Here is a 27,905-nt window from a genome sequence, read left to right as displayed (position 1 = left end):
CACAGCGTGTCATCTCTACTAAATCCTGTTGCTACCACCCACAAAGATCTGATTTTTCACTCAAACTGCATAGTTCCTGTGGAGAAAGCACAACGGGATTAGTAAATAAAAGTCAAGTAGGTCTAAGGATTAGAGGGACTGGTTCTTTATTTCAAAAAGACACTTGTCAATTTTCAGTATCAAAACAGTTTGCACTATTGGTTTCTTTCTCCCAATCGGCCCCCAGAGAGCACACCAAAGGAGAGTGCATTTTAAGCCAATAAACTGCAGGATGCACACCTAACAGGCCTCACAGAAACCTCACCAAAAAGGGGAATTGGGGAGGGAAAGAAACTTTAAAAGATCAGCACACTGTCAGCCCACAGACTGTAGAGAGTTCTTAGCCAGACAGGGTGGCCAATGTGCCCCAACCCTAAAGAAGCAAAGTTTCAAAATAATATAAAATTTAAAAACAGTTTTGTACATAATCTATTCAAGATTTCTCCAGCACTAACTGATACAAAGCACAAGATGGCACTTCAGAGACAGCAGCTTTGGACCCAGCAAAGGGTGATGAGATGAGTTTGTTTCATATGGCTAAATCAGTGGCAAACACATAATTTTCTTTTTTTCCTTCAAGGAGGCAGGAGAGAAAATAAGCTGTCACCTCAACATAAAGGGAACATGATCAATTCCGTGGGCAGTTAGGGTAAAGATAGGATAAGGATTTGGTCTCAGACAGAGGTCTCACCATCTTAATTTGTTTGGTCACTTCTGATGGAAAAAAAAAAAATTAAAAAATAAAGTTGCTCAAAGATACCTTAAAGCTGAAACCCTGAGCCACACTTTTTTGGCCACTCCTCCTGGAATCACCTTTCTAATCTGGCTGGTACTTTGGACAAAGCAATGAAGCTTCCCAGAGTGGGTCTCTTTCCGGGCTCTGGCTCTCAGTAAGGCAGGCCCCTGCCTCCTCTGTGGAGAGGGCAGTATGCACTAAACTGAAAAGTTACTTTCCAAATGTGAGGAAGGGAACAGACTGCTGCTTCAGAACTGTGGAATTATTTGGAATGTTTTACAAATGGTTGCTACATCAACAACAAAAAAAGGTAATTACAAAATGTGTACATCACAACATGCTTTTAAAGACACTTTGCATTGTGCTCACATTCCCTTAAACATTGTTCCCAAAGGTGCTCAGCCTCAAGCCCAACTGGAATCTCTAGGGAGAGGCAGAGACAGTTCGGCGAAAAAGACACAGGGGTTGGGGTGGGAGAGGCGGCAAAAGGAGAAAGCAGCCTTCCAGTTAAAGATCAGCCCTCGGTTTCAAGGCCAGCTTCGGGCAGGCTGGCCTCAGCGGAGTCAGGATCAGAGGGAGGAGCAGCGGCAGGGCGGGACTGGGGTGCTCTACATCTCATTCAGGTCAAGCAGAGTCTGGTCCAGCATCCTTTGTGTACAGAGGTGCTCCTCTTTGGTGCATTTCAGCTTATCTAATGGGGGTAAAGGAGAGATGTTACAAAACTAGAAGTAAATGTCAAGGTCTACCCACTCTGAGAATCACTCCTGCTGCAGGCAAGCTGCGGACTAACAAAGCGGCTGCCTTCTCAGACACAGGCGTGAGCCACTGCACCATTTGCTTCTGCAGGGCCTCTGGTTTTCCAGCTGGAGTTGTAGGTGTTGCTGTACTTCTGGGGGAGGAGGCTGGAGACCTTATCACTCATTTCCTCATTCACCCACATCCAACCAAGGCTTTCAGTTTTCAGTCACTGAAGGAGGAAGCCTTAAGCATCAGCCATCCTTTCTTCTGGGCTTTGCCCAAAGGACAGTACCTACTTGACAAGGCTCACTGGGGTGTGACCACTGAGAACAAGGATGGGCATGTTCCTACCAGTAAAAACAGAGTCTCAGCCTGAGAAGGGTACAAGAGGAACCTCATGTGTTATAGGCTTCCTCCAACACGGAAAGGAACAATTGGTGGGATAAATGAAAGACCCCCATAGCCTATCACAGAATCACTAAAGAACACAAAGCCAAGAATAAACCAAACATATAAGCAAAACCTCAACTGCGATTTTTGTAGAGCTATTCTCCAAAACTAGCCTGTGAGAGTTACTTACAATTACACATGGAAAAAGAAGCAAGAAGAAAAATGTCAGGAAGGAAACCAGTGGCTTGAACAGCAAGGAGAATCTAATCTGCTCAGCAAGCAAACCACTCAGACTACTCTGGTGGCAAGGGGCAAATACTCAACATGGAACTGTTAATACCCCATACCCCTTTCTTTCCCTTCCCTTTTTTCCACCCAGTCAGAAGGGCCCATCTCTGGGCCTGCAGATGAAGCAGTCACGACATCTTATCCAATTGGTCCTTTTATTGTTAGAAAACATCCACGCAGGCGGAACACAGCCTTCAGTCAATGCACAGGTTAAAGAGCAGCAAGTAAGGGTGGACACCAGAAAACTCTCCAGGTTCCTCACTATGATCTCTCAGGCCCCTCCCTTCATCACCCGTTATCTCTTGAAAGGGACAGAAATGCAGTGTCAACTGTTCTCACTCTCCAGTACGATTAGGAAGTCAACAATATTCTCACTGCCCCAATTAAAAAGCAACTTGTGGGGCGCTTGGGTGGCTCAGTCGGTTAAGCATCTGCCTTCCGCGCAGGTCACGATCTCAGGGTCCTGGGATCGAGTCCTGCATTGGGCTCTCTGCTCAGCAGGGAGTCTGCTTCTCCCTCTCCCCCCTGCTCATGCTCACTCTCTCTCAAATAAATAAATAAAATCTTAAAAAAAAATTTTTTTTTTTTGCTTAGGGCAAAAGGACTTTAAAAAAAAACAATCAGCCTTTTGCTGGGGTCCAGGTCAGTGATGTGAGCAGTACGCTCGGCTTAACGGGCACCAGTGAGCCCTGCCCGTCAGTCACAGAGATCATGCAGCATTAGCTTCAGCTGGCTAGAGAGCACGCGGTTTCGCTCAAGTTGGCTGTAGACACACTCTGCAGCAGCACCAGGGAGAGGAAAGAAGAGGAGGAGAGGAAACAGAGGAGAAAGAGAAAAAGGGGAGGTTAGTAGAGTACCAAAAGTAAACTCTGAGACTTTTGACTAGCTGATATATGTAACATGCATCTGAAAGGCAGGGTGGATACAAGGAGGACTCAGACAGAGGGCAGAAAGAGTCAGTCAGGTGGTGGAAAGACCAACAGAGGAACAAAATAAAATATCTTGACTGACAAGTTGGAAGGACAACATTTTAAGAAAGAAAAAAGTATCTCTATCTCCTTTACAAAGGTATTTATTCCCTGGGTTGAGAAACAGACAAGTGAAACAGGGCTTGTAATCAGGGTTTGACAGAAACTGAAGGGAAAACCTGGAACATTTTCTGTAAAACCATTCAATGTAGGGGCGCCTGGGGGGCTCAGTCAGTTAAGCATCTGCTTTCAGCTCAGGTCATGATCCCTGAGTCCTGGGATCAAGTCCCTGGGTCCTGGGATTGAGCCTGCTCCTCCCTCTGCTTGTGCGCTCTTCCTCTCTCTCTCTCTGACAAATAAAAGAAAATCTTAAAAAAAAAAAAGCACTCAGTACAGTATTATGAAGGATAAATTGGGATCAATATCCCTATACCCATTCAATCCTACTTTCTAATGCTCCTTGTTGTAGGTGCTCAATGGTTAACCGATCTTAGGGGGCTATCCATCAAACCCCCACCCCCCTTTTCAAAAATCCTGTTAGGGCGGCAGCATGTCCAGCCCCAAGGAAGGTGAATCACGATTATCCTGTTCTGTTTTTCCAGACTCCCTTGCAGTTAGGGGTGATTATGGGATACAGTTCTAGCCAATGAGATACAGGGGGTAGTCTGCTGGAAGGCTTCTGGGAAAACTAGCTTTCTTTCTTGCCTTAACATGGATGTGAGGGTGAAAGTTACAGATTTCAACCTCAAGAGAGGGCCAAGAGAATTCACAGAAACCCAGCCACACCAGGCCACAGTTGCTCTAATCTGGACTTGTATTACAGGAGAAAAGTTAAGTCCCCTATTTATTTAAGCTATGGTTAAGCTGTTTCCCATAACCAAAAGCATTCCTGGTTAAGAGTAGTTAAGTACTTAAATCACTGACTTTATTTTCCACTTGAAGTACACCTTAAAGAGGGGGTACAGAGAAACCAAACCCATCTGACCAGCACAGGGGTAATAGGAATTTGGGGACGGACCTTCCTGGTCTCTGACTCTCAAGTTCACAACCAAGTTTCTTCCTATGTTTTACAGTCTGTTTCAAAATGGTCTCAGGACCTCAATATAAAGATATACTCTTCTGTCTTAAAAATCAAGTGCATTTGTGGGCTGATTGTGCCCACAGTCAAGGTGCATTGCTCAGGCACCTTGCCCTCTGGGCAGAGGTTTTCTCCAGCTCTACCTGGAAGCTGGTGACCAATATGGACCTAAGAATACTTGCCACTTTATGTACACTATCAGAACAGAAAACGTAAGTATACAAAATGATCCTGGGAGGGAATAACCAAAATAATAGTTGTATTATAGGGCAGAATTAGAGCGAACTTTTAAAATTTCACTTCCCATTAAACCAGTGGTTCTCAATACATGTGGTATTATTGCCTGTTCTCTCCCCTTGGAAGGAAATTTGGAGATGTGTGGGGCAGGTTTTAATTGTCCCAATAACTAGAGGACCCTACACATATTTATTGGTTAGGGGACAGCAATAAGTAGTACTGTTCTGTACATCCCATAATTTTCCTGGTTTAAATGACCAAAGTCCACCATTGAGAAACCCTACACTAGTCTTCAAGCTCCACAAGGCCTGGGATTGGACCTGTCATATTCATTGGGGCATCCCTGACAAATGCAGGGGTCCAAATTTGTGAACTCTCATTTCTTGGGCTTTCTGTGGTATTATATACAGATTCTAAGTGCCACCTGACTCTTCTGTAGCATCCAAATTAGTTAGTGGGACTCCCACTCCTGTCCTGGGCAAGAAGGGCGTTGTCAGAATCTAGTCCCTCAAAACAGCTTGGTCAGTGAGGGTCTGGTTCCAGTTAGGGAAATAAAGAGATAGAAATGGAAGCATTTTCTTGCCTGATTAAATCCTAGAACACACAGTTCCCTAAGAATGACAGAAGGTCAAAAGATAAATGTGGTTATTCTCTCACCTTGAACTTCATACATAAGGTTTCTAACCTTGCTATCTCTAGTAACTAAAAATTCAGGATCAGATACCAGCTCATTAGTTAAAGTTCTTGGTTTCCTGGTAACAGCAAAATAAAACAAAAAAAGGCAAGCCAGAGAATCCATTTGGTCTGATGTTCCTTTTGGGCATGTCCAATTAATTAGGGAATGATCCCATGGATGCTAGACATCCTTAGGCTTCACTGGTCTGAATCAGGTCCATTTCATTCCCTAACAGGAAAAGGGAGTGGAAAGGCTTAAGAGTAAAGGAACTGTGCACACTCTAAAGTGTCACAATTCTAGACATGAGAAGGAACAGATTTTGCCTTTTTTTTTTTTTTTAACTTCCCCCTAATATTAAGGCTGGGGGGTATCCAACCAATAGCATGAGAAAGGAAGAGACTGGGTGGGGCTAAGATAAGGCTACCCAACACTACAGGGCAGTTCTGCGCAGCAGGTGACTTGGGATCCAGTCCCATGTTGCGCCTCATCCCAACAACAGTAACAAGGAAGGCTAGAAAGGACTCTTAACACATCAGCCTGTGGTTCATTCTCAGAAATTAAGAGGGAGGGCACCTGGGTGGCTCAACTGGTTAAGCTACTGCCTTCAGCTCAGGTCACGGTCCTGGAGTCCCGGGATCGAGTCCCGCATCGGGCTCCCTGCTCAGCGGGGAGTCTGCTTCTCCCTCTGGCCCTCCCTCTCTCGTGCTCTCTCTCTCTCATTCTTTCTCTCTCAAATAAATAAATATTATTTAAAAAAAAGAAATTAAGAGGGAAAAGAGATCAAAATACTTTGCTCTGGGACTACCAATGATGCTTGACCCCGTTCCCATAGCTAGTCCAGGTTCAAGTAGCATAGGGTGGCTTCCGCAAGAAGTGGAAGAATGAATTTAGCACGACACAGCATTTAAAATTTCACTCCACTACCCTGCTTGTTGGTCTCCGTCCTTGCTCACAGCAGTCATTCCCGTGGGGAAAGACAGGGCCTACCAGAAGTATAGTGCCTCCCTTTTCCCCAATTTCTCTGCATCCTCACATACCTCTTTCGTCTCTAGGAGCCTTTCTCTGTACCCGTCAACCCTTTCTGCCCAAATACCAAAACATCTACAACTGTACCATCCAACACAGCAAGCAGTCGCTAACCACACGTGGCTGTTAAAGTCAGAGGCACCACTATCAGCAGAATCTTAGCTCCTCAGGCACATAAGCCATGTTCTGAGCGCTCAACAGGCTCTGTATGTTGCATCACACAAGTTCTGCTGGACAGCACAGCTCTAGGCTCTTTGTCTTGCCTTGATTTTCCTTCCACTAGTTCACTCTTCTGGCTCCTTGAAATATACGGCTTCTCTCCTTGATCTTAATGCTCAAAACACACCCTCGAATTAATAAAGTATCAATGACAATGCAATGTCCCATCCTGAGCTATCTTTCTTCTCAACTTACTGAAGTTGAGAACCTCTGGAAAGCATCCAGCCGTCAACTTTTTAAATTAGCAAAGGTACTCATTCTCCTTCCATCCCTCCAACCAGTTCCATTTGGATTCCTCCTCTGCACAGATTTTCCTTTTTGCTTCATTCCTTTTACATCTGCAACTGTCTTTGCTATCTCTAGTAACTAAAAATTCAGGATCAGATACCAGCTCATTAGTTAAAGTTCTTGGTTTCCTGGTAACAGCAAAATAAAACAAAAAAAGGCAAGCCAGAGAATCCATTTGGTCTGATGTTCCTTTTGGGCATGTCCAATTAATTAGGTGCCACCTGACTCTTCTGTAGCATCCAAATTAGTTAGTGGGACTCCCTAACTCCCTAAATGGCCTGCCACCCATATGAGTTCCAAATTTTTCTTACATCAATCAGCCTATCCCCTCAATCCCCACAATTTTGTTTTCACCTGGATACCTGCCAGTATTTCAGACTCCTCTTCTCTTCTACCCTCTCCTGCCTCTTCAGACCAGGACTACGTGACCTCCCTACACCTTTAAAGCTACCATTTTCCTAAACTCCAAACCGGCCACTCCCGACTTTCCTCCTCACACACTCCATAGTGTGTCTTCAGTGCCGTCTCTCTACAGATGATCATCTCTGGGAAAACTGCAATAACCTAACCCAGTTTTCCTCAAAGTTGGCATATTCACTGCTAGTGCCACGTAGAGAGATCTCTGACAGTATACGCTTGTGAACTTTAAAAAACTTACTTGCTATATTGTTTTAATGTGCATTAGGAAAAATCACTAGCACGCATCAAACTTATTTTAAATTAGAATATATGTATAGCAAGACAAATTTGAAAACAAGAGTAAATGTGAAGAAAACGATAGGAACATGTGAAGATGACAAAAGCCATCAAGTAGTATACAAATGACTAAAATTTGGGAATCGACATCTAAATGGATCACTTTGATAATCTGCTCCCCTTGCAATATATTAACTTAGCCACCAAATCAACTCCTTTTTTGCTACTCATACCAGAATATATCCTTGTTCAAAATCTCCAGTGGCATCCCCATCCTACAAAATAAAACTCCACACCTGATTTCAGCACACATCTGCCCCTACTCTGTCTAAATCTACCTTTACAGCTATTATATCCTTCCCTTCTCTAACTATGCTTCTACTTTTTCACTTCTCTTTAACCGAAATGCTCAATACCCACTATCCTTCAACCAAAATCTGTTTGTCAGAAAACCAATCTTTTAGAACCCAATAAAAATGAAGAGGCAAGTTTTAATATGTTTATTAAGTACCTATTATGTGCCTCCTTCTGTGAGTCTTTCCTAATCATTCCCACTGGAATCAACCTCTTTCCCCTTCTGAACTTCCACAAGTTTATTATCTGTGGCACTGATCACAGATCATCTTTAGCTTTATATATATGCTCGCCTACTACATTCTGGGTAACCTAAAAATAGGGATGGTGCCTCCATCTTTGATTATTTCTGTCCCCACCTTACTTAATAACTTTGTGCCTTCTAAAGATAACAGTTAAGTGTCAGCTGAATAAATCAATCTGTACCTTAAATCAAAGGCTGTGTAGCAGGTGGAAATGGCGTAAACAAAAAGAAACCTGAATTCAACAAGACCTCAAGTTTTAGATTAGGGAAAACCTTTCTACCTGGCTCTGTTTAAAAGAAAAACAAGTCTGAAATATATCATCTGCTGAGAAACTGAAGTACTAAGTGTGTTGAGCACCACTTAGGTGCTTAGGTAAGTACAAGTGAGAGCCACGCTATTCACACTGGAACCATCCCAGCTGTGGGAATTGGAATAGGACTTTGTAAAATGTTGTTATGTAATCCCACAATATAAACCAGGAACAATTTTACTAGCAGAAATTTACCATTTTTATGTATGTAATAAACTATTACCACCTTGTGCACGTTATTTGAAACATGCATGATTGGTTGTTCTAGTTTTTCCAGTAATAATCGTTTATCACCTGCCTTATATTCCACTAGCAGACACCAACAGGCAAATGGCAGTGAGCCTCAAACATGTGGGAAGGGTTTGGACAAGAAAATAAAAATCTGTTGAAAATTGTTTGTCTTGGGGCGCCTGGGTGGCTCAGTCGTTAAGCGTCTGCCTTTGGCTCAGGTCACGATCCCAGGGTCCTGGGATCGAGCCCCGCATCGGGCTCCCTGCTCCGCGGGAAGCCTGCTTCTCCCTCTCCCCCTCCCCCTGCTTGTGTTCCCTCTCTCGCTGTGTCTCTCTCTGTCAAATAAATAAATAAAATTTAAAAAAAAAAAGAAAAAAGAAAATTGTTTGTCTTTCTGTGACTTCGGATGGTCTAATTAGTTAAGTCTGGTGGTAATACATTTGAGTCCATCGGGTGCTCTGAAGATGCACATTTGAACCACTGGAGAAAAGGCAGAGAATATGTATCGGGAGGCACTTGGACGCTATCAGAGAAGAGACTGAGGAGGAGGGGAGCCTTCCAGGCGGGCAGACGCAGGAGCCTGACAGTAAACGACTCACGGACTCCCGAAGCCAGCATGTAAGACTCCTACCCTAAAGAACTTCTGCTAGTCCACCACTCTGACAGACTCCCATCAGTTGAGCTTAAATGTCAAGAACAAATAGACACACACAAAAGTGGCTTTGATGATGTAAGTGAGGGGAGAGGGCCTCCAACAGCTGTTCTCCACACCACACCCCCAAGGCTCCTCCTTAGGGCAGCAGCAACTTTGTCAATGACACAAATGCAGAGGGGCACGAGGCTTCCAGCAGCTTAGCATTTTAATTTGGGGGGACGGGGGGGAGCGGAAGAATACATAAGTTGCTTTGTGCCCCCCACTACATCCTAATGCCTTGGAGACCAGCCAGGCCGACCCAAGTGGAATCCAGAGCGAGAGTGGGGCGTTGGGTTCCCCGAGGAAAGGGGGCAGATCCAGAACAGAGCAGAAACGGTGACAGTTATCTGTATGAAAAAGTAAGGAGACTCTAGGTAAGGACTAGCATCAATCTACACAGCAATTTGGGAGAAAAGGGAAGAGAAGGGAATGGGAATGAGAAAAGACAGCCAGACACTGCAGTCTGAGTCATTTGGCTTCTTCTCAGGGTTAGTGGGAAAGATACAAAGAGGCCGATTAGCGTCAAGGATCAAGGGTCCACAGCAAACGGATTGAAGTCCCCAACAACTCTTTTTGGTGCTTTTTACCGCCTGGCTTGCTCTGGGACTCAGCTGAATTCTTTGGTGAATTTGGTACTTCCAGTCATGGGTGTTTCCTCTGAACTTTAGTATCAGGACAGAAATTAAATACACCCAGGTCTGAATTTTGTTATGCAATGGGAGAGCCCAAGTCACTGGCTCTCTGGGCCCTACGTCCTTAGTTATATGATGACGTGATTTTACCTTTAGGAGCATCCTCTCTGAGAAGACTGAATTTGAGAAGCAAATAGAAAAATCACGGTGTTATAAGGGTCTATGAACAAAAAGTACGAAAAAAACACATGTGGATCAGCGTGCTACCGCAGATTCAATATGAAATGCCACCCCAGCTTTTGCCAGTAAGTAATCAGCACCAGTATTTTAAAGACAGCATAAAGACTCTAGCTTCCAAAGGATAAAACCAAAGCACACTACGCACAGCCTATGACCCCAACCACCCACAAGCCAAGGTCCCAGCCCCGCTCTGCTGTCAGATAGTTACATAGAGGTCATGTCATTGAGGGCGTGGTCCAGCTCCTCGCTAATGGCCTTGTACTTCAGTTTCTGGGCATAGAGCTCATCTGGATAGGCACAGGAACACAGGGAGGAACCAGGGGACAGAGTGAAAGGTATCGGAAGCAGATGAAAAGAGGGAATCATTAGAGATTAGGAAAAGTGTGACTGTGGGTCTAATACCCCAGGTTAGGAGAACATCTGTCCTGGTGGCCACAACATGCCATTTTCAGATCCACTGTCCCCCCAGGACCACTGGACTTCTTGACACCTCTAATCAACTGTAGTCAGGGTTGAGAATCTGGGCACGGGGGCGCCTGGGTGGTTCAGTCGTTAAGCGTCTGCCTTCGGCTCAGGTCATGATCCCGAGGTCCTGGGATCGAGCCCCGCGTCGGGCTCCCCGCTCCGCGGGAAGCCTGCTTCTCCCTCTCCTTCTCCCACTCCCCCTGCTTGTGTTCCCTCTCCCTCTCTCACTGTGTCTCTCTCTGTCAAGTAAATAAATAAAATCTTAAAAAAAAAAAAAAAAGAGAGAGAGAGAGAATCTGGGCACAGTCATGACTAGAAACTCGTTACCAGAGGCACTCAAGAGGATACCACTCCCACCCAGTTAACCCAGTTCCTAGCAGGGATAACACAATAAAAATAGAAAAAGGAGAAAGCACACATTAATATTCAGACACTTCTTCTCTATCTACCAAGCAAGACTAGTATTCTTGGCCCCTTTGCTCTATAGGCTGCCTCCCCAAACCCCCCCAAAGTAAGAATATCCTGCTACCCAGAGCATACCAAAGAAGCATATCTAAGAGTTCTCAAAGTACATTTTCGCTCGTTAGAGCAGACATAGTTGCCAAAATATGGAGACAAGAAGTATTTAGAGGCACCTGGGTGGCTCAGTCAGTTAAGTGTCTGCCTTCGGCTCAGGTCATGATCTCAGGGTCCTGGGATCGAGTCCCACATCCGGCTCCCTGCTCAACAGGTAGCCTGCTTCTCCGTCTCCCTCTGCCCCTCCTCTTTGCTTGTCCTCCCCCACCCCCCAGCAAATAAATAAATAAAATATTAAAAAGAGAAAGCCCCTGGGATTGGTCAGCTCTGAGACATGGATATTCCACAGCTGCATCTCTTAAAGAGATCCCCCAGTTTCAGTGATAAACAGGATTGCCAAATGTAGCCGTGGGGTAACACATGCTCTTATTGCCTCCTGAAAGTATGGCTACCATTTCAACCCAGAGACCAAGACTTAAGACTACTAAATTGGGAGGTAAATGCCGTCATTACCAGTCTCCTCCAGGGAAAGGATGCAAATTCCAGAATTAGGTGAAGTCTTATTAAAAGAAAAGGTTGCATGTATAAAAATCCAATTCTAGGTTTTGACCCATTTCACCTAGCTGTGGCACAGGACAGGGCACCAGGCAGGCATGTGCCAGGTCACTACCAACTCCCTTTGGTGGACAGGGAAGGAGGTTAACAGTCAATGGGCAAGGTCTTCCTCTGTATCTCTTTAATTCCTCTCCCAGGCTCCATACCTTCCAAATCATCAATTGTCTTCTCCAGCTTGGCTACCGATCTCTCAGCAAACTCAGCACGGGTTTCTGCCTGGGGGAAATGCGACACCAGACAGAATCAGAGATGAACAAGACAATAAAAAGAAGGATTCTCTATCTCTTCCATCTTCAATACGTAGACCTTTCAGAACCAAAGCCAGCTTGTCTAAGTCTAAAGAGTGCGTCATACACCTCTGAATGTTTTGATTCCTTCCCTAGAAGCCCCCTTCAGCTCACCTCCTCCCTTCCTTAGAACCCCTTCAGCTCACCTCCTTGAGTTTATCCGTGAGAATCTTTATCTCTTCCTCATATTTGTCTTCCTTTTGAGAGTACTGTAAGAGAGATAGAATAGAAGTTTCAGAGTGGAAATTCCTCACACAGACCCTACCCCCTGCCACCACATTCACTCTTACAGTGAATATCCTCTTGATTTAATGTGCTGAATGGCCCATGAGAAAAAAAGCAAGGCCCATTTCTAGACAATAGATCCTTAAAATCCACAAATCAATGTCCTTAGTCTTGATACCCTCAGATTAGAATCCTCCAGACCTTTATTTTTAAACTGGACCTACGCTTTTACCTCATTCAGATCAACCCAAGGTGGTGTTTTTCCTTCCTCCTGTTTAATGAGTAGGTGTAGCAATACCCCAAGGCTACATGGCTGAAATAGTCCCACGTGATGGTAAAGAAAAGTCATCTGTCTTGACTGCTTACTAGGTCTCTTATCTACTATTTGATGACCCTATTGGTCTGCTAGAAAACCTCCTGGGACCGATGATTACTGCTATTTCACACAGCGTTATCAGCCTGAGGAGAACATGACCCCAAGCACCTGAGACCATGAAGTGATTTTTTTTGACTAAAGAAATCAAAGTGCACAGGAATTAGCATTAAACCCAGAATCTGGATGACAAGGACACATCTCACTAGGTTATGTAAGGAATGGGTTTTTCTAGTCTTTCATCAAGGGCAGGGCTGGGCCCAGGCCCCAAGCCTGTCACTATCACAACCAGCCCCTACCTTCTCCGCCTGAGCCTCAAGAGACTTGAGGTTGTTGGTGACATTCTTCAGCTCCTCCTCCAGCTCAGAACACTTACTGTGAATGTTTTAAATACCGCAGGAGAGGAAAGGGGAAGAAGGAGAGAATAAAAAAAAAGGGAGAGAGAGACACACAGACGTGAATTGAACCTATATGTAGAGAGAGCTGGAAGGCATACTGGGGAAAAGAGAAGTTCCCGGGTCATCTGAGCAAGTGTCAACCCTCCTCCCTCTACCATAGAACATGTCAGAAGCTGGGCCCTCCTGGGCTAGGACTTAGAATGTTTGGATACTAACAGAACACTTGAGAGAGATCACTAGCAGGAACAAGTCATAACTGCTGGCTGGGGTGGAGGTGGGAATAGACGCCCAAGCAAACAGTCCCCCAAATCACCCACGGGAGGGAGAGACCCTGTGGAGAGGTGGTGAAGAAACTAGGAAAGAGATGAAAGATGCCAAGGAAGTGGGAAAGAACGGAGCATTCCATGAAGAGATGAGAAAGCACTCAACAAATCAACCAGTGGAGGGGAGGCAGCTGCAAAACAAAAACAAAAACAAAAACAAAACAGAACGAAACCACACCACACACGTAACCTCTTTGTGGGTTAACGGTTAGTACCTTTTCTTCAGCAGCACTCAGACACTTCAGGTTCTGGTCCATCAGTCTGATCTGCTCATCCATCTCCCGGCAACGGCTGTTAGTGACAGTCACAGGGATCGCACAAGCCAGGTTGTGGGGAGGGAGAAAGGTCAAAAAGGACACAGCAAGGAAACAAGCAGCAAAACGGGGGGAAAATTTTTTTTTTTTCCAAAGAATGGGAAAACACCACCGTGGTCATGATGTCATGTCTGGGAGAGGGGAATACAGAGGAAGCACAAATATATGCACATCAGCACTGCCTTTGTTACCCAAGGCCCAGAAGGTGCCAAGAGGGGAGCACTTCCTATCTGCCCTTGCCCTCCAGTTCCCCAGACTGGCAATGTGGTAAAAAAGAGATCTAAAGTCAGCACAGCCACTTCAGTGCCTCAAGGAGTAACAGACTCCAGGTGGGAGGACCCTGCAGGGCCTGCAAGTTAACCGTCCACCATGTATTAATTAGTCTTTATTTGCCCTCAGTTTGCAAACCCTCCCTACGAGAAACAAGGGAAGCCTCATTTGTCACCTGTCACTAGTCGAAAGAGAAAAGCCCATAGCCATTCTCAGGACCTAAAAAAAAGCCCACTCTCTAGGCCCTGTTTAACAAGGTTGAAGGAATGCTAGTTTATTCACATTAATGCGCAAGCCAAAGGAAAAGGGACAGAATGGTATATGGCAAGATTTGGGGAGCAAGATACTCACGACTCTGCCAGCTCAGCTCGTTCCTCTGTGCGTTCCAAGTCCCCCTCAATAATCACCAACTTCCGAGCCACCTACAGGAGCAGACCCCGTACAGCTCAGGGAAGCAAACAGGAAGCCATTTCCCTCTACCATGATTCTTTTTCAGAAACCCAATGACACCGAAGACGACAACACAAGGCACCGCACCTCTTCATACTTCCGATCTGCCTCTTCTGCAATGTGCTTGGCCTCTTTGAGTTGGATTTCCTGGAGTTCCATCTTTTCTTCATCTTTTAAGGCTCGGTTCTCAATAACCTTCATACCTCTGCCAAAGACGAGAAGGACAAATGTGGCACTGACATCCTGGGGAGTCTGTCACCAGCTCCACCCCGAGGCACTCTGAATGGCACCTTCTGAAGCCCATCCCACTCTGCCTACCATCTAAAAAGAACTCCCACACCACCCCCCACCTTAGTTTATTTGTTTTAATACTTCTTCAAAAAAAATAAACTTTGGGACGCCTGGGTGGCTCAGTTGGTTAAGCATCTGCCTTTGGCTCAGGTCATGATTCCAGGGTCCTGGGATGGAGCCCCGCATCGGGCTCCCTGCTCAGCAAGGAGCCTGCTTCTCCCTCTGCCTGCCGCTCCCCCTGCTTGTGCTCTCTCTGACAAATAAATAAATAAAATCTTTAAAAAAACAAATAAAAACAATTTTTAATAAAAAATTAATATTTATTAATATTAATATTTAAGTATACAGTTTAAGGGCACAAAGTAAGCCTCCCCACCTCTACTCCTGCTCAACAAAGAAAAACTCTTCATAACCCTTGCAGAAGGGTTTTATATAGATAAAACCCAAACAAACCTCACCCCCCACTTCCCCACACCCCAAAAGAATCATACACTACCCTGTTCTGCACCATGTTTTCTTTACTTTCTAGAATTTGGGACACTACTCTGTACCAGTGTATAGACCGCCACATTTCTCATTTTCATAGCAGCACTGTGCCAACATATTCTGATAGAGCATTTTCGATTCTGAAAGCCTTCCTCTCTGATCTCATGCATGTCGCCACACACCTTTGTTCTAGTTTAACTCACGGTGGCAAGGAGCCAATCGGCTATTTTCACCAAAGATGAGTTTTGATTTGGTTCAAGGACTGTGGTTCTCAACTGTGGACACACATTATCAGACCAACTTCAAAAACATCGACACACAAGGCCCTCTCGCAATGGACTCTCACTGAACTGGGGTGGAATTCCAGGCATTCTGGTATTTTTAACTCCCCAATGATCCCCACCCCTCACTCCCATGAGTCTAATGGTGTAGCAGAGGCTGACAGAGCTTATTCCACACTCACTGCTGGGCTCCACCTCCAGAGTTCCTGACTCCTAGATCAGGCGTAAGGGCTGAGAAACTGAATTTCCACCAAGTTCCCATGTGCTGTTGGGCTGGGAGCTCACTCTGAGAACCACTGCTTTAGGGGGACTAACCTCACAAATTAAGTCTATGATTCACTCAGTGGAGGCCATCCTGGTGACCCTATTTCAGAGTCATTAGATCAATTTATAGGGTAACACCAATTACAAAAGGTCACAGCACCCAGGTAACCCTTACTCTGTCTTCAAGTGAAAAGAATATGCAGAACAGAAACAAAGAGATAAATTACTATTTCAATATGTTAACTAAGTGGAATTTAAATAAAAATTTGGGGGGTGGGGAGTAGGACTGTAAGGAAACCCTCCTCAGAGTGCCGTGGGCTCCTGAAAACCGCACTCCATCAGGCTCATCTACACACCTCTCGCTCTCATCTGCAGCTTTCTCCGCTTCCTCCAGCTTCTGCAGGGCAGTGGCCAGGCGCTCCTGGGCGCGGTCCAGCTCCTCTTCAACCAGCTGGATCCTACGGTTCAAGGAGGCCACCTCGGCCTCGGCCTGTGTTTGAACAAAAGAATGGAAAGGAGAGGCAGAGCTGACTAAGATCAGGGCTGAGTGCCAAGGAGGAGCCAGGGTCCAACATGGCAACACCCGTCTTAGAGCAGATGTGGACACGATGACATAGATACCCACTTCCTCCCTTTCCCATCAGCGGATTTCCAGGTGCTCCACAGGAAGCATGTTTTAAAACTCAGGTCCTTGCCCAGCCCAGTGCCAGTTAGTACTACCTCTTTTCTGGACTCACGTCAAACTCCTGAACAGACTAGTATCAGAAAAGGTGGCCAGTGAAGGCTCCCTTCTGCCTGAGCTCTGGCTTAGAAGGAAGTTCCACTCTTTAGCAACTTTCTTCTAAGTGTCTCATAAAGTGAAAAAATAAGTAAGCAAAGTTTCTTAAAGAGGGAATTTTGGATTATCGATTAATTTGCTGCTTAACCCAAGTTGTTAACCCTCCAATGACCTTATCCTAATATACCAGGAGGATCACTAGCAAAGATAAGATTTTTCAGAGTAACAGTACAGACCCGAAAGCAAGAGGATGCAACATTGGAATACCTACCCTCCCAACCCTGCAACTCACTCCCCATCCCCACCCTTTCAAAGGTGACAGCAAGGACCTCTTCTAGCTAAAATTACCTGCCTTGATGACGTACAAAAAAAATTGGGGGCAGAAGAAAATGTCTCCTCCATGCCCACCCCCACTCCTGCAAATTTCTGAACTGCGACTCCTTGCTACTGCTGTAGTCATCCCTCAGCTTCGCCCTCCTCACTGCTTGTGACAGTCCTTTCCCAGCCTCCAGCCCACAGTGAAGCACAGGCTAGAATGCAAACCATCCCATGCCTCCTCCTCGGCGATGGAGTGAGGAACAAAGAAAGGAGGCAACCTGCATATGCATGAATTCTACTGGCAGAAAAGCCTCCCTCTCAGGTCTACCTTTCCCCTCAGTACACCTTTCCTGGTGGCAAGTACACTGACTGCCACCACAAGGTACAAGACAATTTAATCTGCTCTGCATGCTACCCAGTTCAGATGCTTATCCAAGTGCTTGGTTAACATGATCTCTCTCTACAGTCCAGATTCTGCCTGAATTCTATTACCCTGATTTCCTTCTGGCAGTTAGGGGTAGGAGGAGCTACAGAAATAATCTGGGCCACAGCCCCTATAGGGAGGGATATAGCCCAAAGACTCCCGTTAAAAATCAGGTTTTTGGGGGGGCATCTGGGGGGCTCAGTCAGTTAAGGATCCAACTCGATTTCGGCTCAGGTCGTGCTCTCGAGGCGTGGAGCCTGCCTGGGATTCTCTCCCTCTACTCCTCCCCCTCATGCTCTCACTTTCCAAAAAAACCAAAACAAACAACAACAAAAAAATCAGGTTATTTGGCACAAAAATTTCCAAATACAGACACAAGATGTTCAAAGTACTGTGTAGGCTGGGACTATATAACCACCAACCCCCAGGAGAAAAATAGCAAGGAGTCCACATAAGCTGAAATTACTAAGAAACCATTTGGGGTCTCTAACTATACTATTCAAAATACCACAAAAACAAGTATTCTCTGATCCTGTCTCTTCCAGGAAAACAGATGTCCCATGTCCCCTAGGACAAGACACACTGCACCTCACAAGCTCAAAAAGGCCAACAGATCAAGATTACAAGAACAAGTCAAGTTATCAGGCAAGCTATCAGGCAAGCACTGCCAGGGCAATGATTTACCCCATCTCCCCCATTCAAATGCCTACAACAGCCAAAAAGAAAAAAAGGAACCAGATTTGGAAGAAGCTCATAAAATCTGAGTCCCCATCCAGCTCACCAGTAGTTACCCAAATGGAGTAGAAGATAACAGGCTACGGGGGCGGGGTGTTCAGTTTCCATGACAACAGGCTGGCTCGGGCAGTTTCTCCCACAAATCATCATTTACAACAGAATTCTTAGCAAGGCTGAAAAGGGAGGAGAAAACACATCTTGGTGCCCTCACAAGGGCATGCGCACACTGAACAAGCCTGTATCAAAAGCAGAACCGGCCATGAGTGTCTCAGCAAAAGCTTCAGGGATGGGGTGGGGGTGGGGGTGGGGGACGGGGAATGACGATGACACAGGCAGTGTTCTCTTTTTTCTCCTCCCACAGAGGATCAGTTCTCTTTACAATGAAACAGAAGTTTGCGAATCAAGATCTATTACTGTGTCTAAGGGAATAAGGGAAGACTTTTCCTTCAAGCACCTGTCTCTTCCAGATCAATCAAGTCCTGAAAGACACTGGGTGGGACTAACTTCTGCAAACCAGAATGGGAAAATTAAACTTTATGCTATTCAGGGCGCCTGGGTGGCTCAGTCGGTTAAGCGATTGCCTTCGGCTCAGGTCATGATCCTGGAGTCCCGGAATCGAGTCCCGCATCGGGCTCCCTGCTTGGCGGGGGGTCTGCTTCTCCCTCTGACCCTCCTCCCTCTCACGCTCTCTGTCTCTCATTCTCTCTCTCACAAATAAATAAAATCTTAAAAAAAAAAAAAAAAATTAAACTTTGATGCTATTCCCATTACCCTAGGGTTGGCATGTCCACATATGGTTTTGAACTTTCAGCCCATCCACCTCTGCCCCGCCTAAAGGAGGTATTTCCTCTAGGTAATAATAGGATTCTCCATTGTCCAGGAAGCAAAGATCCCAAGGGAGGAGGAGGGACACAGCAGCGATTTGTTCACATTAGAAGATGGCTGATCACAGCTTTAGCTCGGAAATGAGTTTGGCTTAAATGCTACCATCCTCCTTACGGAAGAGAGTCCCCAAGCACACTACACACCTCCAGGCAACGAACTCACAGGGCACTCCCTGGTGCTTGGAGGCAGATCAGGGCCAAGGACAGAAGGGGATTAACCTAAATCCGGCATTCTGCCACTCCGGGGTTTCTCTTTTTAGAAAAAAGCCATAGATGAAATTCAAAGGAAACCAGTAACGGAAAAGTTAAAAGTGAGCCTGTGAATAAACGGCTGCTCAGGTTCACAAATATATCTAGGAGGCAAGTTGGAGGGAAGGGAGTAGAGCTATTGCCCCAGAGCAAAGGTGGAGTCTAAGCTGAGGCACTCAGAGCCAAGGGCTATTTGCCTCTCCCCTCTGAGTGTGTGCTCTAATGTGAAGGAGAAAGGTAATCAGCAGGAAAGGAAATCTAAACCAAAGAAAGGTGACAGAGGCTGTTATGTAGTCCACCAGACCCCACAAACAGGAGAGCCACACAATAGTCAGGCATTCGAACTCCTCCAGAGACGAGGAATTGTGTATAAAGCCAGAAAAGCCCACTCACTTCTTCAATCATACGTCTCTAATTTTTTAGACCAGGAAAAAAAAAAAGAGAGGGAATACCAGGAGAAGTTAGGAGAGAGGTATTAATAACAGATAAGATGAAGTATATACTTAAAAATAGCTAAAATAGTAAGTTATGTTATGTGTATTGCTACTACCACCAAAAAACAGGTAAGGAAAAAGACTGCATTTGAATATTATGTTTATGCCCCCTGTTTAAGTTCAGCAAGAACTGCAAAGGAGATTCAAAATCGAAAGTATACTTGACACGGCGCTACAATGGAAAAGGTCAATCTCCCCGCTGAAAGCAGAAAAGATGGATCCCAGAATAACTCCAGACTCAGCTTTGGATTCTTCCACCTTCCCAACAAAGAGTGAATGTTCACACAAAGCAACCAGAAAAATAATTAAGTGACAATCCCACTAACCACATGAGATACCATCAGGGAGTGCTGAGTTTCTAGCTGCAGAGGAGGGAGGAGCCTGCAAAACCCATTCCAGAAAACCCTAAGAGGTTAACAGGTAGCCCAAGCACCCCTCCCTCCCCAGGGGTGTCTCCTCCTCAGGAGTTCAATGTTCGCCAGAGCAGAAAGTCAAACGATGAAGCTCCCTCAAGCTGGGGAGTAGAAAGAAGACACTGGTTTCATCAAGATTTAACGATCACCCTACTTCCCCATCTGAACTTCCTCACTAGACTTCAACTCAGTATGCAAATTTTCAGGCTCTGAGAAAGGAACAGCTTAAGAAACATCTGAAGCTGCTCACTCTGCTGCCTATCACCCCAGAGTCACCTAGGAAGAGTGAGGGGAAAAGGAGACAAATTTTCCTGCAAACCCTGGGGGGTGGAAGGGAGGGGGGAGATGGGGCATCATCCACTCTAGAAGTATTCCTAGGATGCCCATACTTGAATGTTGAGCCCAAGACTGCAGCTCAACACATGGCTACTTCTTTAAAAGCCATCCTGCCTTCCTCTTTACGGGGGTCTAGTCTCAAGAACAAAGAGATGAAAAAGTGTCCCTAGGCATAAAGAGTCACCCAGCCAGTCCATCTCACTTGAATTGATAATTAAAAGCCACCAGCATAATGAATAGGGGAAAAAAAACCCTGAGAAAAAGGTGACCGAGGAAGACAAACTCCCAGCATTTCCATGCCCAGTTATAAAAAGAAAAGAGTACTCTTAACAATTTTTATGTATTAACTTAGTGGGCAACTGCCAAAACAATAATTCTCAGCCACTCCCCAGGGGAACAGTAAAAAAAAAAAAAAAAAAAAAATTTAACGAAGGAAAAGAACAAGGAATACCAACCAATAAACCACAAAAGTTCTTCATTGGGTCTTCAAATTTGAGCAACAGTTACTTTTCTTTCCAGCCTCAAGATCCTCCAAAACCAAAGCCTGAAGTCAGGAGGTCATCCCCACCCGCTAGACCGCACCCTACACCCTGGAAAGGCTTACGGCTTACGAAAACTAGAGAACCACTTCTAAACAGAAAGCAGTTTCAAGAATCACCATTCATTCCACCAACATTCTATGTTGCAACTTTCTGTTGAACAAACACTTACTGATCTTAAAAAAAAAAAAAATCGGGACAGCAACAGAGTCACATCACTGGCGGCCCCTTGGAACTCATTGTTTTGTCTGCATCAACCGCACTGCCGGGGTCAACCAGAAACCCCGACAGAAACTGGCCCTCCATCCGATTCTCGGCCACACACACGGGCTTATCAGCTGTGCCTGAGGAAGTGTTCTTAACCGGTTCAGCCTGCACTGATTACACTGCAGCAATAAAGGCCTGAGCCTGGCAGAAGTCCCTGCCTTTCAGGTCACCCCGGGAAGGGCCGGGCAAGTTCTGTGGGCTCGTACATTGGCACTAACGTGGCGAGTGACGCACCGACCCCTCTGCTCCTTCCCGTCGACTGAGAGAGCGGGTTTAGCAGTCGCCCCCGTAAGAGGAAGGAGCCCAGGCCGGAGGACGGGAGGCGGTGCTGCGGCCTCAACCTCCTCCGGGGAGGGCACCGCGCTTCCTCCGCGCCGATTGCTGCCTCATTTCCTGAGCAGGAGGGAGCGGAAAAGCTGCCAGCAGGCCAGGCCGGGGGCTTTCCGGCGGCTCCCACCCCCAACCCCCACCCTCGCACAGTAAGTTTGGCCCTGCCCCTCCTAGACCAGAGAAGCACCCACCTACTCTCACCCTTTGGGCCGGAAACCTCTAACGAGAGCAAATTCCGCACCCCTCCCCGCCCTTCCCGGAGGAGTGGGGGAGGGAGAGGCCGCTGAGCCCCTCCCCCGGCCGCGCCTGGCTCGGACGGACTGAATGAATGAGCTGGGAGAGAGGAGAGGAGAAAAACCACTTCCGGGGCCCCGAGAGGCTCAGCCCCCTCAAAGGTCAAGCCTGCTCCCCCGAGCACCCAGTGCCCCCTCGTCCGCCTCAGGTCCACTGCGGCTGAGCCCCACCCAGCCTCCGGGCTCCAGCCTCATCTCCGAGCCCGCCGGCGCCGGAGAGCCCTGCTCCGCAGCGAAGCGAGGGCCCCCAGGCGGGGTTCCAGCCGCTGCAGCGCCCGCTCTCCCTCACGCGCCTCGCCCTCTCCGTACCTGCTCCCGGGCCCGCCTTTCCCCTTCCACTTCCCGCTGCAGGCGCTCGGCCCTCTCCTCTGCGTCGTCGGCTTGCTGCTGCAGAACCTGGATCTTGCGCTTCACCGCCTCGATGGTGGTGATCCCGGCCATGGTGCCCACCCAGCCCCTGCTCGCGCTTGGCCTCCTGCCTCCTCCGCTCGGCGCTGCAGCCGCTTCTCACCCCCACTTCCGCCTGCTCCGCCCTGAAATACCGGAACTCGCCCACCCGCCCGGATGTGACGTCAGCGCCGCGCCCTGCCCCGCAGGGCCACAGGAGGACAGCCCGCCGCGCGAGCGCGGGGCGGGGCCTGCCCCTGACCAGCAAAGGGGGGCGGGGCTGCGTCGGAGACGGGCTGCCATGGCAACCGGGAGGCGCGTCGCCGTCCGGCTCCTCAGGCCCGCGGGCTGCCCTCCCCTCCCCTCCGCCCGCCGACCCGCCGCCACCCACCGGTCGGGGCACCTGTGTCCTCCCGCACCGAGCACCCGACGCGCCTCTGCCGCCACCCACCGCACACGGGCTCCGAAGCCAGGTGCCGGGACAGGCCGAGGCTTTCTGGGCCCCGTCCTCCAAAGTGCCCGGCTCCGCAGCCTCCCTTCCACGTCGGCCCGGGGAGGGTCTCTCCCACCGCCTGAACGTCAGTGAAGGGGTTACGGGGGTGGGAGGAAGGGCCAGGCGGGCGCGCTGCCCTTTCGGTTTGGCATCAGTTACGAGCTAAGTGTTCCGTTTCCGTTACAGGGCCGGTCTTTTCCCTGGCGCTTTCGAGAGTCGGTACGTACCAGCGGTTCACCAGCCTGCCAGCCCTTCCGAGCCTAGGTCGTTCGGGTCTTGGTAACTAATCATCACGGCAGGCGAGAAAGGGATCTTACGCCCCACGTTCGCAGGAAGGAGCCCTCTGTTACGGATCACTGTCATCAGACCCTTCGCGCAACAGCCCCATGAGAGCCTCTGTGCTGTGGGAACGTCCCCCATTTCACTGCCACTTCTGCTTTGAGGTGCCCTAAAGAGCTGTTTATGAGCTAGAAGCTGCCTCTGCAAGCCCTGCCGTGCAGGACGTTTGGAAGCACAACGGCCAAGAGACCTGAACGTCGTACCACCTTCTCTCCTGTTTGATTGCGCTCCCCCTGCATTCCCAGTAAGCCATCATGACAAATGTCGCCTCCTTTCCCCTCAGAATTATGGTGTGGAGCAGGACTTAGAATTAGGAATCCTGACACCTGAAAGGGCTGGTAGGTAAGACCGGTGCTGCCCTCAATACCTGCTTCTGAGGACGCTCCCTCCAGAGGCTCTGTCTTCCCATGTCCTTTTAAAAATACTGAGCAAGTGTGGAGGTGCGGGGAAACCAGAGGTAAGGGGACAAATCGGACCGCCCCGCCCTAGGCATGCGGAGTGGGGGACTTTTTGATAATCACCTGTGACCAACAAAGAATAACCAGCCCCTAAAAAGGAATTAAGCCGTTGAACGTGTTATCAATAGAGATGTTGAGGGCGCCTGGGTGGCTCAGTTGGTTGAGCGACTGCCTTCGGCTCAGGTCATGATCCTGGAGTCCCGGGATCGAGTCCCGCATCGGGCTCCCTGCTCGGCGGGGAGTCTGCTTCTCCCTCTGACCCTCCTCCCTCTCATGCTCTCTGTCTCTCATTCTCTCTCTCTCTCAAATAAATAAATAAAATCTTAAAAAAAAAATAGGGGCGCCGGGGTGGCTCAGTTGGTTAAGTGTCTGTCTTCGGCTCAGGTCATGGTCCCAGCTTCCTGGGATCCAGCCCTGCATCGGGTTTCCGGGAGCTTGCTTCTCCCTCTCCTGCTCCCCCTGCTTATGCTTTCTCTCTCTCTCTCTCTCTTTCTGTCAAATAAATAAATAAAATATTTTTTTAAATAAATAAAAAGTAAAAATAAAAAATACTGAGCAATAAGCCTATTTAGAGGAAACAATTCAGACAGTAAATAATTTGCTTGGTAGAGTAACCTGTACACTGGTTTCTCCCCTCCCCCCCAGGAATTTGGAAGGAAGAACACAGTTCTGAACCTCGGTAAACTCTACCCAGATGGCTTAAGAATTTTTCCATCTCTTTTTGGAGAAATTTGATCAGAGAGAGGATGGAAGCAGAAATGAGACATTGTCATCTGGGTGCAGATCAGCAGGGGGCACTATTTACCTCCCTTTGTCCTAGTGAATCTGCATGAGACCTTATCTTAGGCAAACCCAAGGCTGCTGAGAGCACCCCTGCATTCCTCAGGCTGGTAGATGTGAACAGATAATCTTCTCTTGATCCAGGGAAACAGGTGGATTGACTCCTGATGCCCTTTAAAGGCATGATGGATGGGCAGCAAGGGGCCCAGTGCTCTTGTTTTCCTGGTGACCAACAATACAACAATATATCAGCAGGTGCATATGTCCATCCCTGACTCTCATCTCCCAGCCCTTCCACGTCTGGTATGACTGTGTTCTAACCATTGCACTCCTCTTTTGCCTTGTTTTACCCTAATTAGCTTCTGACTTCACCTCGGATTGAGAGGACCCTAGACATCGCTGTACAACACTGTGCATGTTCTAACTGTACACTTAAAAATGGTTAAAATGGGGTGCCTGGGTGGCTCAGTTGGTTGGGCGACTGCCTTCGGCTCAGGTCATGATCCTGGAGTCCTGGGATCGAGTCCCGCATCGGGCTCCCTGCTCGGCAGGGAGTCTGCTTCTCCCTCTGACCCTCCTCCCTCTCATGCTCTCTGTCTCTCATTCTCTCTCTCTCAAATAAATAAATAAAATCTTTAAAAAAAAAAAAAAAGAAAGAAATAGGAGAAACTTCTTTCAAGTGAATATACCGAGTCCACCCTGTCTAGGTGGGGAATGACAGTGTGTTTTAAGTATGTGTGCAACAGCTTAGGACAGATAGAATTCATCCTCAGGAAATTCCCTTATCTCTCGAATAAAACTGAGGTATTGGGGCGCCTGGGTGGCTTAGCTGTTAAGCGTCTGCCTTCGGCTCGAGTCATGATCCCAGGGCCCCGGGATCGAGCCGCACATCAGGCTCCCTGCTCAGCGGGGAGCCTGCTTCTCCCTCTCCCACTCCCCCTGCTTGTGTTCCCTCTCTCACTGTGTCTCTCTCTGTCAAATAAATAAATAAAATCTTAAAAAAAATAAATAAATAAAACTGAGGTATTATCTAGAGCCTCTGTGTTACTCTCTCCCAAGATCTAAGGTTAGACTTTGTTGTTTTCATTGGTCCTGGACACACCTCCTCCAGCCCACATACTAGCTGTTTTAGCCTGCATACTCTCCCGGAGAGAAAACTCTTGCCCCGAGAAAACTTGAGAAAACTCCTGCCCCTATACCTGTCTACTGGAGCCAGAGAGATCTGTCCATGTACACCTGGAACCTGGCCAGCCAATTCCAGCAGGCCATCGAGCGTTTGCCCAAAGCTCTGGAGGCGACGTGTGTTCACTGCAGTTTTCCAAGAAGGGAGAACTAATAGTTTGCAGGGACCTAAACTTTTGGAAACTATGAATATGTATAATGTATATGATCTGCTTTATCTCTGACCTCTGGTATGATACATTCAACAATTCTCACCATGTTCCCTGGCCACTGAAAGTGGCAAAAAGCCAAAGAGATGAGAGACCTAATAACAAAGAGGCCAAATGTGAGGATCTGGAAACACTTGTGAATGGCCCACTTTGTCTCTCCAGCTATTTTCCAAAACCAAACGTGATTTTAAAAAATATGTGCTCCTTGGGGGCACCCAGCTGGCTCAGTTGGTGGAGCATAAAACTCTTAATCTCAGGGTCGTGAATTCAAGCCTCACGTTGGGTGTGGAGCCTACTTAAAATAATTTTTAAAAAGATGTGCTCCTATTTTCCTATTAGTGCTAAGAACTGACTATATTTCCATCGATACCAGGACATTCTTTTGTTGCTGTTCTGTCACTTTTCTTCCCAACATCTTTCCTTTGTAGCCTCTCATCTAATCATTGTGCTAAGTTTCAAGTTTGAAGATAAAGGAAAGTAGGTGGTGACAGGACAAACATGAAGTGGAAAAAAGAATTTTATTTCCTGTTCAAATGGGATAATTCAACCCTAACCCTAGAGAAGCTGAGCAATTGAATCAATGCCACAGAGTAAGGTCTGGTGGTGACACTTTTCCCCCATAGGATTCCTTCTTGCTTCTATTATAGTCTATCAGAGATCCTCTCTGCTGCCCTATGAGCAATGCTTGCTCTGGCATCTCCGTGGCATAAGGGCAGACGCCCACATTGGCCCTGATAAATGAACCCATATAGGGCCAGGGTCATTGTGACCTCTTTTGTCCCATTGTGAAATCTAGCTGGCTCTGCAGGGCAGTGGAGAGATGAGAGTTTCCCTATTAATACACATATCTACGTGCCAAGTCTTGGACACAAAAGCTAAGAATGTGGCACGGGGCAGGAGGTGGGAAAAGTGATAGCAGTCTGGACCTGGAGTCCTCTCCCTTTGTTCGGGTCCTGAGAAACATATTAAATTCGTGGGTTGAGGGAGAGACAAACACGAGACTTCTCCATGTGCTTAAGAACAAATGTGTGTGCCATACAAGAGTGTGTCAGCGTGCGATGATACGCAGAAATGTATGTGAGCATGTCGACGCCCTGTGAACCCACCGGTATGTATGTGTCCGAGTGTGTTTGGAATTCAGTCATATGAACGTGGCGCTCGGCGTGTGTGGGTTAAACCCCTTCCCTCTCTCTAATACTCACGTCAGCAGCCTTCTTCTCTGCCAGCTCCAGTTTCTCCTGGGCATCCTTCAGAGCTTCAGAATACTTGTCCAGCTCATCCTCCGTCCCTTTCAGCTTCTTCTGCATGGCTGCCAGCTCATCTTCCAGCTACCAGAGCCCCAAAGGGCACACAAGACATACACACAAAGGTGCCGGCTCAGACCCTGGGCTCCCGAGCCCTGACCGACCTGAGCCCAGCCTCGATGTTAACCATTCCTGAAGAGACATATTTTCCCCCCAGCCACTTCCAGGCAACTGCCCCAGGAGTTAGGCCGTGATGTGTGACCCTGGGATCTCTGACTCTAAGATGACCACGCCATGCTGGATTTTCATCTAAGACCCTGGGATGGGAAATATCCTAGGGAGTGGATGCCTGGAACTCCAGTTAAGGCTGGCTCAGTCAGTAGAGCATGTGACTCTTGATGTCAGGGTTGTAAGTTCGAGCCCCACGTTGGATGTAGAGATTACTTAAAAATACGATCTTAAAAAAAATTTAAGGGAAAAGAGATGCTACCTGCCAAGTTCCCACCTTTTCCTCTAGAACTCTGGTCCTCCCAAAACATGACCCACCCCCGTTTAGATCCAGCAGATACACCATGGCTCAGAGGAGGCTACTGGTTTTCCCAAGGTCATGCAGGCAGCCTGAGGCAAATACCCTAGATGTCCTCTGTCTATCCAGTGAGGCTAGAAAGAAGAGGGTCCCTCCCACCCAGCGAACAAGCTGGTACTGGCGGTCACTGCCTTTGCCGTGAGAACTCTCCTCCATCTCACAGTCTTGCTCACCAGCAGGTAAGAGAAACCGATACCAGGACCTACCTGCTTGCTCCTCTCTTCTGCCTGCTTCTGCTCAGCTTCGGCTTGCTCTGCTCGGTCCAGGGCATTCTCCTTGTCCAACTTCAGCATCTGCATCTTTTTCTTGATGGCCTCCATCATGAGCAGTGGCTGTTGGTGAGCCGACCCGTGAACACTGGAGAAGTGGAGGCTAGGGCAGGAGAGGAGGGGCTGCTGCCTGAATGACTAGGAGTCCCCTAGACTTAAGCCTATATCTCTGCTCATGGCTCCACCTCTTGCTCCTAATACGGTCTTTCCAGCTCCTTCCATCTCATTATTGTTCTCCCTGGGGGAGCACAGGGT

At 47.4% G+C, this 27,905-nt stretch overlaps 1 protein-coding gene and 2 long non-coding RNA genes across 11 annotated transcripts; 1 reads left to right on the top strand and 2 right to left on the bottom strand.

Moving 5' to 3' along the window:
• Positions 1 to 129: 129 nt before the first annotated feature.
• TPM3 (tropomyosin 3) lies at positions 130 to 27,802 on the bottom strand. Of its 9 annotated transcripts, none has more exons than XM_006743484.3 (10): positions 27,588 to 27,802; positions 26,754 to 26,879; positions 16,000 to 16,133; positions 14,409 to 14,526; positions 14,223 to 14,293; positions 13,503 to 13,578; positions 12,115 to 12,177; positions 11,828 to 11,897; positions 10,294 to 10,372; positions 9,362 to 9,560 (listed from the first exon to the last, which is right to left on the bottom strand). In XM_006743484.3, the coding sequence occupies exons 1-10, from the start codon at positions 27,702 to 27,704 to the stop codon at positions 9,557 to 9,559; spliced, it is 858 nt and encodes a 285-aa protein (XP_006743547.2). In that variant the 5' UTR covers positions 27,705 to 27,802; the 3' UTR covers positions 9,362 to 9,556. The 9 variants fall into 9 exon arrangements, with proteins under 9 accessions (XP_006743546.1, XP_030895209.1, XP_006743548.1 ...); XM_006743482.3 differs by lacking the exon at positions 13,503 to 13,578 and adding an exon at positions 12,866 to 12,941; XM_006743483.3 differs by lacking the exons at positions 9,362 to 9,560; positions 10,294 to 10,372 and adding an exon at positions 130 to 1,466.
• On the bottom strand, positions 16,396 to 22,006 carry LOC145722414 (uncharacterized). Its single transcript, XR_014146715.1, has 2 exons — positions 21,287 to 22,006; positions 16,396 to 18,071 (listed from the first exon to the last, which is right to left on the bottom strand). It is a non-coding gene; the product is annotated as an uncharacterized LOC145722414 (long non-coding RNA).
• Positions 22,329 to 25,195, top strand: LOC145722411 (uncharacterized). Its single transcript, XR_014146709.1, has 2 exons — positions 22,329 to 22,668; positions 22,770 to 25,195. It is a non-coding gene; the product is annotated as an uncharacterized LOC145722411 (long non-coding RNA).
• Positions 27,803 to 27,905: the final 103 nt, after the last annotated feature.

The sequence above is a fragment of the Leptonychotes weddellii genome, chromosome 6 (assembly GCF_054177405.1).
Source record: "Leptonychotes weddellii isolate Sample4059 chromosome 6, ASM5417740v2, whole genome shotgun sequence".
Taxonomy (NCBI): Eukaryota; Metazoa; Chordata; class Mammalia; order Carnivora; family Phocidae; genus Leptonychotes; species Leptonychotes weddellii.
Note: the sequence above shows the minus strand (reverse complement) of the source record. Positions and strands in the feature narration are given on the sequence as shown.

Excerpts from the sequence above, each read along its gene's own strand:
- TPM3 (XM_006743483.3), bottom strand. The coding sequence starts at position 27,704 with ATGATGGAGGCCATCAAGAAAAAGATGCAGATGCTGAAGTTGGACAAG. Across the intron at positions 14,527-15,999 it reads GCTGCAGATGAGAGCGAGAG|AGGTATGAAGGTTATTGAGA; the intron begins GTGTGTAGATGA and ends CGTCTTTGGCAG. Across the intron at positions 12,178-13,502 it reads TGAGTGCTGCTGAAGAAAAG|TACTCTCAAAAGGAAGACAA; the intron begins GTACTAACCGTT and ends TCTCTCTTACAG.